The sequence below is a fragment of the Musa acuminata genome, chromosome BXJ3-6 (genome assembly GCF_036884655.1).
Source record: "Musa acuminata AAA Group cultivar baxijiao chromosome BXJ3-6, Cavendish_Baxijiao_AAA, whole genome shotgun sequence".
Taxonomy (NCBI): domain Eukaryota; kingdom Viridiplantae; phylum Streptophyta; class Magnoliopsida; order Zingiberales; family Musaceae; genus Musa; species Musa acuminata.
The window spans coordinates 6,646,130-6,658,572 of NC_088354.1; the positions used below are offsets into that span (position 1 = coordinate 6,646,130).

The following is a 12,443-nucleotide window of genomic DNA, read 5'->3' on the forward strand; positions in this document are numbered from 1 at the left end:
TCCACCCAGCAATCCTCCGCCTTTGTTTGCCGCCAGAAAGAGAGAGAGAGAGAGAGAGAGAGAGAGAGAGAGAGATTCCCCGGTCCTTGTTGAACTTTCGCCCAACATAGCGTAGCTCTGACTGGAGATCCGATGTGCTCATCTGCTGCTGCTTCCTTCCTCCGTTTGGACAACGCAAAGTCGAGCGGGAAAGAATTCCTTCTCGAGAAAGGATGGAACACAACCGGTGGTTGATGCAGGCTCGATCGATGAGATTCCCCCTCGAAAAGGCCAAGAGACAATTGACGCTCTCGATCAAATCCGGTGGAGTGGATTAGGAGGCTGGGAAAGTGAGATTCCAGCCGACACACCTCTCGATCACTGATTTATCATGCTTGATCTCCAGAGTGGAACACCGATGACTACGTAGCATCCTGTGTTATGAGTGGCTCCCCTGGCCCATGTCCCAACTGTAGGAAACACTGCACGACAGTTGGCATCTGCAATTCACACCAACTGTAGATTGCACTCCCAGTTTGAAGCCCCGTCTGTGGTGATGCTTCCTGCTCACTAGCCGATGCCCATCTCATCAGAGAGTCAACATTTACGATACGAGATGATCAACAAACCCATCTTCGATTCACGGTACCAAGATCTGTGAAAATGGAAATCAAATACAGAGCTCAATCGTTGTTCCTACAACAAGATATACACCGTAACAAATACACATCACGTTCTTCTCGTCCTTTGACCGTAGACCAGTAAACACCAAACCCTTGGGGGCGCGTACCAGTGCGTGATTAGCAGCTTTCAAGCTCGTCGGTAGAATTTTCAGGTACATTACATTGCACAAGGGCTCTGGCCACTGCATTACTTCAGCAAATCGACACAAGAATCAACAAATATAACTATCAGAAACACTATCTCGATGTTTAGGGCAGAACCAGTGCCCGGAACATGTATTTAGAGTATTAAATCACAACTTGGTGTTAACAAATACACCACAGAAAAGTGCAGAACACAGCCATTTCCTAAGATTGGTATGATTTCGATTCATCCATACATTCTATGAAAATTATCATGACAGCACAGAAAGAGGCAAAAGGATGGGGGATGTGCATTATACTTACTATAATAAAACTGAGAAGCTATTTACATCATAGGTGCAAAAGATTAAGACGACTTTACCTATTCGGTATATATATCACAAGCGATTTTGTAAGGAAAAAAAAAAATACAATACCAGCAAAACTGTAGGAATAAGAAAGGTTCCATGCCCCAGGCTAGGGGAAGAAGCATGAGCGAGCAAGGTGGACAAGGCCGGGGTCTTTACCAACAAGAGTTTCAAGTATCTCATATGTTGGACCCACCACAAAAAGCTACTTCAGTGTTAAGTTCGTTGCTTAGCTAGCATCTTCAAAAGGCCTGCACAAGACAACCACACACTAGAAAGATTACTTCTTTCCAGTTCAAATATAGAAAATAAAAAAGGATGCTCCAAATTAAACAGAAAAATCTGTCTGCAAGTATATATTGTCATCGTCATGATAAATGATGAATGGTCAATGATATGGTCATTTTGAAAATAAAACAAAGTTCAAAGATACAGATAACTGCATTTCAGATGTAAATATGAAGATATATAATAGCCTCATCTTTTCACAGAATCAACAAATGAAAATCAGGAACAGCCACATGCATTAAAATCAGGCTTAATTGTCAAAGTAGGAAAAGCTTAAAACCACAATATACCACATCAACTCCAGGACAACCCTCAGAATTCTCAGAATTAGCAGTAGGCACAGGGCGCTTTGTTTCTTTGCCAGATATCCTTTCTTCAGAAACAGCTGGAGACTCTTCAACTCTAGAATTTAGTGTTCCTGGATTCATTCTTTGGACCTCCTCTCGAGTGTAGATGTAAATCTTACGAACCATGTTACAGAATTCACTGCAACGAGAGATGAGTCATCTTCCCTGGCAATTAAACTGTACCAAAGTGAAGTTAAGCAGAAAAAATGTTAAATACAATTACTTACTTCCAGGGATCATCTCCAACAAGCATCATATCACCTTCATTGTCAGTGTATACGACAAGCCAAATTTTGTTGGGAGCTATTAATGCACCCTCAAATTCAAACATTTGATCTAGCTCAGCAATCAGTTCATCATAACCATTGAACTTGGTAAGATCAACAGATCTGCCAAGAGCAATACCTTGCTTATGCACCTGAAATGAAAAGAATTAGGTCAAAGTCCTTGCTACATTTACATAAAATTTTAACCTTTTCGGAAATCTACCATATTCTCACAATAGTCCAACACCGTAACAACTAGTAATGACAACTCGGCAAATTACTCCATACAATGCAGAATGAGAGAATCATATATTTCAATAGTTCCAGAATAGGAAAACTTGAGCCAAGTATTGGTATCTGTCAGCATTTATTCATCGAATTCACTCCAGCTACTAGAACGTTCAAGAGTTACGTGGATCTTTATAACCATTCGACAACAATCTAAAGGTCTTTTACACCAAGAACTTGTTTCATGAAGAAAGCTGCTGGTTCAAAGATTTTTTTTTTTCTGAAGTTATTGAGAAGGCACTAACTTTTTGCAACTTGTCGAATAACAGCATATTTACTTGTTCTGATTACTAGTATTCTGAGGTGGAAACCTACACTGTAGTACATATGATCTCCAGCTGAAAATGAAATATGACTTCCATGATTAAAACCAAGGACACATAGCAATAACACTTACATAATGCATAACAAAAGTTACAGCTTCCAGTCCATGGCATTTTATAGCTGTAACATGAAAGAAAATTGTAACACAGCAGCCAAAAATCATCACAGCAACATACCAATACCATAGATTAAGACAGCAACAAAATGAATTTTATAGAATCATGTCCAACATTCATTATGCTAAAAAGAAAGGTTACCTTGGTGCAACTCCTGGTTGAACCACCTTGCATTTTGTTCTGAACATCCTTAGAAGCCTGTGGACAAACCTGAATAAGTTTCTCTGTATCACCATTTGTCAGTGTGGCGGAGACCAACTTTGCAGCTATGCATGACTCAGAATGCTTGGCAGCCTCTAGACCTTGCGGTTGGGGCAATGCTGCAGCTAGATGGCTATGTGGCATCAGAATTTCTGCAGAGTTGCTCTGTCGTACAACTGATTCAGATGCCACAGGTTTGCTGTTTAGATGAAACCCAAATAGCTTGCAACCACTATTATTTGCTTTGTACTTTGCCACATCATTTTGGGATGGTACCAGGGGCTGAAGTGTGATGACCCTGTGTTGTGGCACGTTATCGGTTTGAGAATCGGGAAGCGAACATCCTAACCAATCTGATGACTGTTGATCACCTCCTAAGCCCTTCAGTTCCGACTGGCCTCCCTGCATTCCATATATGCAACTTCCAACTTTCTGAAAGGATAGGTCACCAACATGTGCAGTCATTTTCAAGTTGCATTCACCCAAATTTAAATTTGAATTTGAAGGCATCAAAGACCATAAGCCAGGAGAACAGTTATGTTTGGCCTCTTGATCCCGGAAATGAGGCTTTAAAAAACTTTTATCACCTGAGGCCTGCTCAAGAAATGGTGAGTGAAACCCACTTGAATCACCAGAAGGCTGAAATCCTGATAACATGTCAGTGTACATAGGTTCCTGCCTCTTTATGTGCATCCAGCTCTCAGATCCCAATCTTCTCTGAGCAGAAACATCATTTTTCTCTTCGTCATGTGTCAACCACATGATTGGCTTCTGAGCAGTATCTGCTTCGTTGCTAAAAGTACTTCTCAATGTTGCCATGTCTTGACCTTGCAATACCCTTGGGACTCCATGTGATTGGGAAGGGTCCATAGAGACTTTAGAAGAGGCTGACAAACATGTTCCAATAGTTAACTTTCATTTGAAAAGAAAGCTGGTGAAATAGTAGGATGGCACAAGTCAGACTTTACCTTCTTTTGTAAGAACAGATGAATCCGGGGAAGAAGGAAAGGCAGTTGTTCGAGGCCTTTTTGGCCTAGGCATAGGAATAGGGTTAGGAGGCAGAGGCAACTGAGCAGGTTCAATTTTCCATGGGGACACCCTATCTGGACGAGGAATTGAAGAGGCCTCATCCCAACGTACCTAAAATTTAAAACATATTACCACTCAATTTAGATCAGGTAATGCCAACAGCTGTAACTCTAGGATAAATCACCTTCAGGCATCTCCATTTCGATCCAGGCCACCTGCTTGGTTCAGAATCTCCAATGCCAACAATGGTGCCAGTGAACCTTCAGGTACAGATCAGAAACGATTACTTCAATTTATCACAAGCACTCCTAAGGTAACCTTATGTATGACGTGAAATGAAAGTAAAATACATTTTATACCTCTGTTCTGGGGCTTCTTCACCTTCAAATCTCATTTTGAACCTCATTCCTATAGAATGGTTGTTTTTTATTGAATCAACATATTGATCAAAAGGAACAATGAATTCAGTTGGACAAGTCCTGTCAAAAATAATCACATGGAATAATTAGACAAAGGAAGTATCTCATTTGGTTTGTACTACAAACAACTGTAGTGGCTTGACAAGTAATGAGATTTTCTTCTCCTACAATCTGTCTCCATGCTTCAAATCTATACCAAAATACATTGCAGTTGCTTTATTAAGTGTGATATGTTGCATGTAATACAATGCATAGGCCACATACCGTGGTTTGTAGTAAACAGTAAACATGGTTCCAGTGTTGACAGCATGCCATGCTGTAGCAAGGACACCCAGGTGCATACTGTGACTGGATATAACTGAAGATGGAACATTTGTCTGCTGTCTCATAGCTCGTCTCACGCCTACACGTAGTTCGCCATTGTCCCCTCTGCTAGCAATGGAGCAATCACTTAGTAATAACCCTGAATGTTGAACATGTTTGGAGGGGTTGGACATTAGTAGACCTTAGAAAGATAAAAGCATCCCCAGCAACAAGCCTTTTAGAACTAACAAAGACGCTCCATCCACTTTGAAGCAGGTGTCTTCGCGGTTGACCTAGTTTAACAACACAGCAGATTATCAGGTCCATGGATAACTAGCTACCACAGGTGGCCATAGTAACCAGCACGAGACTAGAGCATACAGATCTCTTTAAAGGCATATAGAGCTTAGAAACAGATGTGTGCCATGTTGATGTCTGTTTCAACCGAGCTTGCTCATTTGAGCTAATAGGTTAGCCATCTACAATAAAAAGTCGGATGAAAAAAGAAACCATCTATGAAAGCCAACATCAAAAGATTTCACCAGAAAGCCAACATTTTTGGTGAACAAGACTGGAGAAAAAAACACCCATAAAACCTTTAAAATAGACCGGGGAACTACAACCTTTAAAACCAACAAATCCAGAAAAAAAAAGAAAATAAAAGAAAAACAATAAAGGAATTCCCACAAACCCCATTGATTCCATAATCAAAGAAGTATGAAGGGCACAACTTATAATATAGTCTTACCACGAAAGATATGGCGGAAGCGCCATTCAACTCCATGCAAGTCCTTCGCCACAAGCTCCTGACTTGGCGGCTGCTGGCTCATATCCTGATCACCAACCAAACAATCAGCAAAAGGGGAGATAAACCATCCACAGAGGGGAGAAAAGGATACTCGAAATCTAACCAGCGGAGGTAGGCACTCATCAGCATGCCGTCTTAGCACTGAGAACCCACCGTGGGTGCTGGTGTCTGACGCGGTCAGCGTCTTGCAGAAGGAATACACATGAGGCCGTGGAGGTGGAGGCTGAAGCGTGTCCTTCTCCACGGTGTTCTCATCCTGCTTAAAAACGATAGCCGTGTTGTTATTATCTCAGCGAAATACTCTACTTTATCGCCTTAGCTCAACAAAAATCCACAGCAAAAACAACCAAGAAGTAACCAAAATGCATGGTCACTGAAGAAATACCTTTGAATCAGGGAGCAAAGTGATCTGAGCAAATACCTCATCGGTGTCTGGTTCGGCCTACCAACACAGCGATAGCTCTTTAAAGCTCAGAACAGAATATAAGGGAGAAACAACACTTACTTTACAACACGAGATAGGAGGGTTCGCGGGAAGCACCTTCAGATGGACGTTCATCACCCGGCAGAGGATCTTCCACGGGAGATTGTAGACAGGCATCTGCTGGTCCGCTACCTGATTTGTTGAAGCTTCTACCTAAAACACCACAAAAGACCAGCAAGAAACGGAGATTAACAGCACCTTTACAAATGCACAAACAAGAAAAAGATGACCCAAAACAACCGGGGGGATTCCGAAGCGTCACAGATTTTGGGAGGAATTCGAACAAAGACGGTGCTCTCAAGTCTCACCTGCTCCATATGACCCTGTGGGAAGTAGAAGACCCTCTCCCCCACTCTGGGAATCGTTACCAGCGGGCCTGCGCAAGCGTGCCATAGCTCCGTATACAACGCATCCACCGAATCTGGAACAAGAACCATTCCAAAATCAAAACCTAACCGAAACCCTAATAGTCAACAGAGAACCCAACTTCTCTGGCCAGCGAGCGGAGATCGAGGCCGGAACTCACCTTTCCCGCCGACCGCGCCGCCGGAAAGCCCAAGGCTCCCCTCGGTGTCGCTTCCCCTCACCGGCGCGCCGTCGTGCAGCTCGCTACATCCCGAGGACACGGTATCCCCTCGTCCTTGACTACTCCCCTTCACCGACACCTCCGACGACGCCATCCAACCCAACCGAGCTCACCAGCATCCACCGCGCTTCAGCAATTCCCTCATCCACCACCGATCCAACCAAGACAAACCATCATAAACCCTAAATCGAAGCCCCGAACGCCTCCCAACCCAAATCGTTCGAGATCAGAAGCCAAAAAAAAAAAGTCCCAATTCTGCGAAATAGCTCCCAAAATCTCTACGAACACCCAAAAGTCTCCCCCTCAGTCGCCCTTCGCAACCTCCGCTCGCTTCTTCTAAATCTTAAGCCGCTCTCCATCCTTCTCTCTCTCTCCTCTTTCTTCTTTTGTGCGCAGAGAGGAGCTCGGAGGAGGGGAGAGAGAGAGCCGCCGTACTGTCGTCGACCGGGCCCCTTCGGATCCTGTCCAGCACACGCAGTCCAACAACCGTCCTACTAATTGTTGTGAGGGGATCCGGAGTGGGACCCGCAGCAAGGAAGAGCCATCATTCGAAATGACATCGGCTTGTTGCGTAGCAGCCCAGCACGAGATCACACCCGGCTTAACTCGGGTCAAAATCCCGAAGCAATCATTTCAACCACGGTCAATTCCCCAACCGGAACCGGCCGCGAGGACGCCGTCAATGTGCCGTTAGGCGAGCGGCTCCCTCGAAAAGGAAAAAGCCATGACGGCGTCGTGCCTTCCCGTCTCGCCCCCGGGGGGCGCCTGTGTCGTGCTATTAACGGACAGCGCCCTGAAAATAAAAAACCATTTTCCTCCAGTTTTATTAATTCGATTCCTTTTCCACTTTCCATTTTATAAATCTACCCTTTTAAAATTCTGCAAATAACCACACTTTACTCCTGTAAAGTCTGGTACCACATATTTAATTTCTTAAATATTAAAATATATTTTTAGATATTTCTGTCAGAAAATTCATGATTACTATGATCCTCAGATGTTAATTTAAAATAGATTCTTTTTCCAAATATATTAATTAAAGTCAAAGAATTAACAAGAATTTGTTTTTTTAAGGATTATATATGTTAAACCGAAATCTAAACGAGTAAACACGGAAAAAAAAAGGATTTTAAGGTATATAAATATAAGTTTCTCTTACTTTTTCTTTGTCGTGCTCCGGTGGTCCCGGGCCTCGACATGACACGCGTCGGATATCTGGTGGCCATTATTGGGCCCAATGAAGTCCTATGCTGGAGGGGTGTCGGTTTACGGGAGGTGAACGTAACGCGCTCATGATGGTGCCGTAACGCCACCCGCACCACGCTTCGATGCGTTACTCGTCCGAGGTAACGGCCTCCTTCCTTCCGAGTAGGTGTTTGGATGTGGCGCTACAAACAGCGGCCTATGAACTGCCAAACGTGGCGTGTTTCGTCCGGCTATTGAGGACAGCTTGCGCGATATACGAAAATGTAGACACTGTTTTCTGTTCTATATAGACATCTGATCACAAATCCGGTGACGGAGTAGGTAAGTGGCGAAGCTGCTTGGCCCATGCAAGCTCGATGATACGATCCTGGCAGTCCATCGAGCTGTGGGTAGGCAGGTGATCGTGGGGAACGTTTTGGCCAGTAGAAAACGCGGGTGGGCGGTTGGGGGGTGAGGTAGGTAATTAGCGAATAAAATGGAGGGAAAAGCAGTTGTCGCCAGGGTGCGGGCCCCGAGGAGCTGAGGAGGCGGGTCCCACACATGCCCCTTCCTGACCCGACAACTCTCCCGCCTTACCCAAGCAAGGTGGGCCTCCGGTCCCCTCTACTAACCAAACCCAACCAACGTGTCAGAATCGTTAACTCGGGTTAAAGCTATCAGCAGAGTCACTTTTCGTACGCTTTACCGCGACCGGTCTGACCGAAAGGTGGGCTCCTTCGGTCCTGCAATCGCGAGGCAGGTAGGCACGCCGCGTGAGTGCACGAGGGTTGGAAGAGCATCTCTCGACGATTGCTTTGCGGGTCTCAAACTGAAGTGCGACCCGTTCAGGTCTCGAAAAACCGACCCGCTCTAATCGTGCCATTCATATCTCGCCACGTCCGATCTTCACACCGTCTCTGCTCGACACGAGTAATTTTTGACGGGTCGGGGTGCGAATTCGGGTTTCTACGCCACCCGCCACGTGTGAGTTAAACGGCGGTCATTAGCGTGGAGATTCGTGTTCCCTGCTACGCTATTTTAAACGAGACGAAGTCACGTTAATGTTAGCTTAATGTTCGGATCAATCACACGATATATATATATATATATATATATAGAAAACGTCATGGTATTATCATATTTTTGGTCAGGCCAGTCGATGTGACTGTAACAGTTCTGCCCTATGTTCTTCTTTTGTCTTCTTCGTAGATAATATCTAAATATTCTTCATTTAATTAGAAGTTTAGAACTTTTTTTAAAATAATAATAAAAATTTCATGCAAACGTTTAAGCTAATCGAAACGTCATGTCCATATGATACTTATGTGAGTATATATTTGATAATAAAAACAGATTATGATGGTTGAAAAGACATTAAATTAAGTAAGATATGATATTTATGGATCCACAAAAAATAAATATTTATTTGTCACGACCGTCGACGAGACAAAGGCACTCGATGATGGCAAAGAAAGGTCGTGAAAAGTGGGCGTCGGGTACACGGAGAGAGGACAAGAGGATGAAGAAGACCTGTGATTGGAGCCTAGGGCAGGGGCCCGTCCATCCACCAACGGGGGGGCGCACCGCGTGGAGCAGAGCAGACGTTGCAGGCGCCCAGCCGAGCTGCCGAGACTCGTGAGAGCTCCGCAGAGGTGCGTACCGACGAGGCGCTGACCGTCTCGTTTAGTCTTCGATCCTCGTTTTTCCTAATAGGAATATCATCAAACGACTCGAGTGCTGTTGGCCGGGATTAGAACTTTTGATATTAAATCTATATAGAATGAACTTTTGATCCCCTTCATAACTCTCGTCCTAACTGAGAGAGAGAGAGAGAGAGAGAGAGAGAGGAGCGGATAGAATCCCTTATGGAGCTTCACTCTCTTACAGTTGGTGATCAACCATGGGAGACTTGGGAGCCTGTGTCAGAGGAGATTAGTTGGCATGACTTGAGATTGGGTGTGTGCCAATTGCTTCGAATGCGATAAATAGACAAAACCACTCCTATTAATGTGATAATTATTTTTCACATTATCATCTTCATATATCATCATGTGATAATTATTTTTCACTGGTCAAAATGTAAATCATCCAATCGATATTTATTATACGTGTCGTGTTAATTTCAGAACAGACAAAAAAACCTGTTAGACGTGTCATGTCAATATAGCATATAAGTTGTATATTCTCTCAGTAAATCGATAATTATAATTAAAAAAAATTATATAAAATGATATTAGTATGTGTGTTTTTTGAGACATAAATAAATACGGTTGTATATCCAATATAAAATGATATTAGCATGCATGTCCCACTGTAGACATACATAGAATGTATACATTTTATGTGTTTAATTTTTTTTTTCCATCACTCAAGTTACAGATGCTAAATGATTTCTCATATGGACACTTTGAAAAGTAAATTACATTGGATTAATTTAAATTGGATATACAACCGTATTTATTTATGTCTCAAAATGCAAAATATTCGGGCATCTTTTTCATTGATCGAGCTAAGTTATTTAGGTTATAGGCCAATATTAATTTTTTTTTTTTTTTGCTATTTAGTGGTTTACATATGTGTATATTTATCTTCTTCTTTTTTCCAAAGAATATTCTCCTTTATATCTACACATACATGAATATCATTTTAGGACTTGGTCACTAATTTGAGAGGATCAAAATATTTTTGTGTTGTATTAGTATCAATACTTAAAAGGATTGAATTTGGGTAGCTTAGAATAAGATCTTGCTGAAATGCTAGTTTAATTTTATTAAAGATAACATTAAGTGTTGATTCAACATATTAACGTAGATTATAGTTATTCGAGTTGGGATGGTGATTCAAATCAAATCGATGTCAGTTTTAAAACTCTAGGTTATTATTCATAGACTATCAAACCTGTAAAACTAAATTAAGAATATTTCTATCCCTCTAATAGTTAAGTTAGTTATTGGGTTGGATTGATTTGATCGGACTTATATTGAAGTGAAGTAGTGGAAACGCACATAGGATCTCTTTTATGGGTGACTCTAAGGACGATTATGTTTATAATCGTCAATGATAAGAGGGGGATGTATGACATTTTCAAGTAAAAACTTTACGTGATGTTCGTGGAACTTAGCGCCTACGTAGGTTGATAGTTCCAATCACAAGTTTGAACAAATAGTCATTTGACCATGTATCATCCCGTGGTGAGCATATGTCTTATAATAAGATTATCACCTGCTAGCTATGTATGATTCTTGTGTTTTTCGATGATCAACACATTGGCTCATCAGTGGATATGTATCATCCTATGGTGAGTATTATCTCATGATTTGATCACCACTTATCAGTCACATGTGATCCCCATGTTCTTTAGTGTTTGATTTATTGGCCTATCAATCCATAGGCCATGTGATGATATTATATCCAACATGCAACTATTTATCTATTACTAGATACTCACGTTGGGTTTAATAGATTATAGGATTATTAAGCCAAGTAATGCTCTGACCTATGTTGTTGTCTCTAATGATAAGTTTGTTTATCATTTTTTCAATCATATGTAGTCAAAATGCACGTTGAACCCTCGAGATGTGGAGAGGTGCAAGTCGATAGAGCCAACGAGGAATCGATGTCTTGAAGTAGTTGATAATTAAAGTGAGTGTTGACTAATATCGTTTCAGTGATGTACTACTAATATCATATGCAAATATCATCGAAAAGGCTCAATTGTAGAAGATGGAGGGGCTCACCGAGCAGCTTCAGGTCCAAGAGACTTGGTGCCTCGAATATGAGATCAACGAAGTGGTTAAGTATAAGGTGTCCAAGAGGTTATAGGTTTGGTAATCTATAACTAATAAAGTTAAGCTCAAACTCCATAATAAATTTTCTTATCACCCTCTAAGAGTTATTAAAAATGTATGACATACGAGGGAATCTACTATCTCGAATAATGTTATTTTTGGGGTGAATATAACTATGTAACTATATGTTTGGTGAGGTCAAAGCTTTCTACATATGGTTTTAAGATTGACATTCAAAGTACGTATGGGATTGGCTCCTTCATAATACTTGAAATGGAACCTTATATATAGATCGACTTTTAGACTACTTTTCTTGCTTGATTTCATTTTTGATATCCTTATGGTCTATCTCGAAAAGTTGGACTTACATATTTTGAGATAGTTCGATCGTTTAAGCAACTGACTCCTTTGGTCCCTCTAGCTCTTTGGGTGGATTATTGAGTGACCCGTGAGAAAAGTTTTGATAAGAATTATTCCTTTAATATAGATCGACTGAGTGCAACTCTATCATTAAACTATGGGCGAATTGAAGCTAGGAAACAAAGGAGTGACTGGAGTTAAGTGTAAACTATGTTGTATCATTCGGATTAGCAGAAGAAGATGAGAGGCCACGGTTTGGAATGCCCAAATCAACTTTTCAAGTTAGGTTGTAGAAGGTTTCCGTGGGTATGGTTATAATTTGAGCATCATTACATTGGAGGTTTGCCAAATGATTGACTGTTGAATCTTAGAATAGTCGACAAAAGAGCTAAATCTAAGTGGATTGAGAATGATGGGTTTTGTGTAAGTAGGATCATAAGGCACAGTATCAAAATGCAACTATAAATTTTTACTTGTACATGTAGGATTATATACATT

The 12,443-nt window shown here is 41.7% G+C and overlaps 1 protein-coding gene across 1 annotated transcript; it reads right to left on the reverse strand.

The window, feature by feature from the left end:
• Positions 1-1,086: 1,086 nt before the first annotated feature.
• On the reverse strand, positions 1,087-7,041 carry LOC135641134 (auxin response factor 24-like). Its single transcript, XM_065156210.1, has 15 exons — positions 6,553-7,041; positions 6,335-6,447; positions 6,084-6,179; positions 5,928-5,984; positions 5,646-5,798; positions 5,483-5,567; positions 4,937-5,027; positions 4,696-4,860; positions 4,372-4,491; positions 4,197-4,272; positions 3,952-4,123; positions 2,924-3,870; positions 2,016-2,206; positions 1,732-1,927; positions 1,087-1,404 (listed from the first exon to the last, which is right to left on the reverse strand). The coding sequence occupies exons 1-15, from the start codon at positions 6,704-6,706 to the stop codon at positions 1,396-1,398; spliced, it is 2,625 nt and encodes an 874-aa protein (XP_065012282.1). The 5' UTR covers positions 6,707-7,041; the 3' UTR covers positions 1,087-1,395.
• Between the last annotated feature and the right edge of the window lie 5,402 nt (positions 7,042-12,443).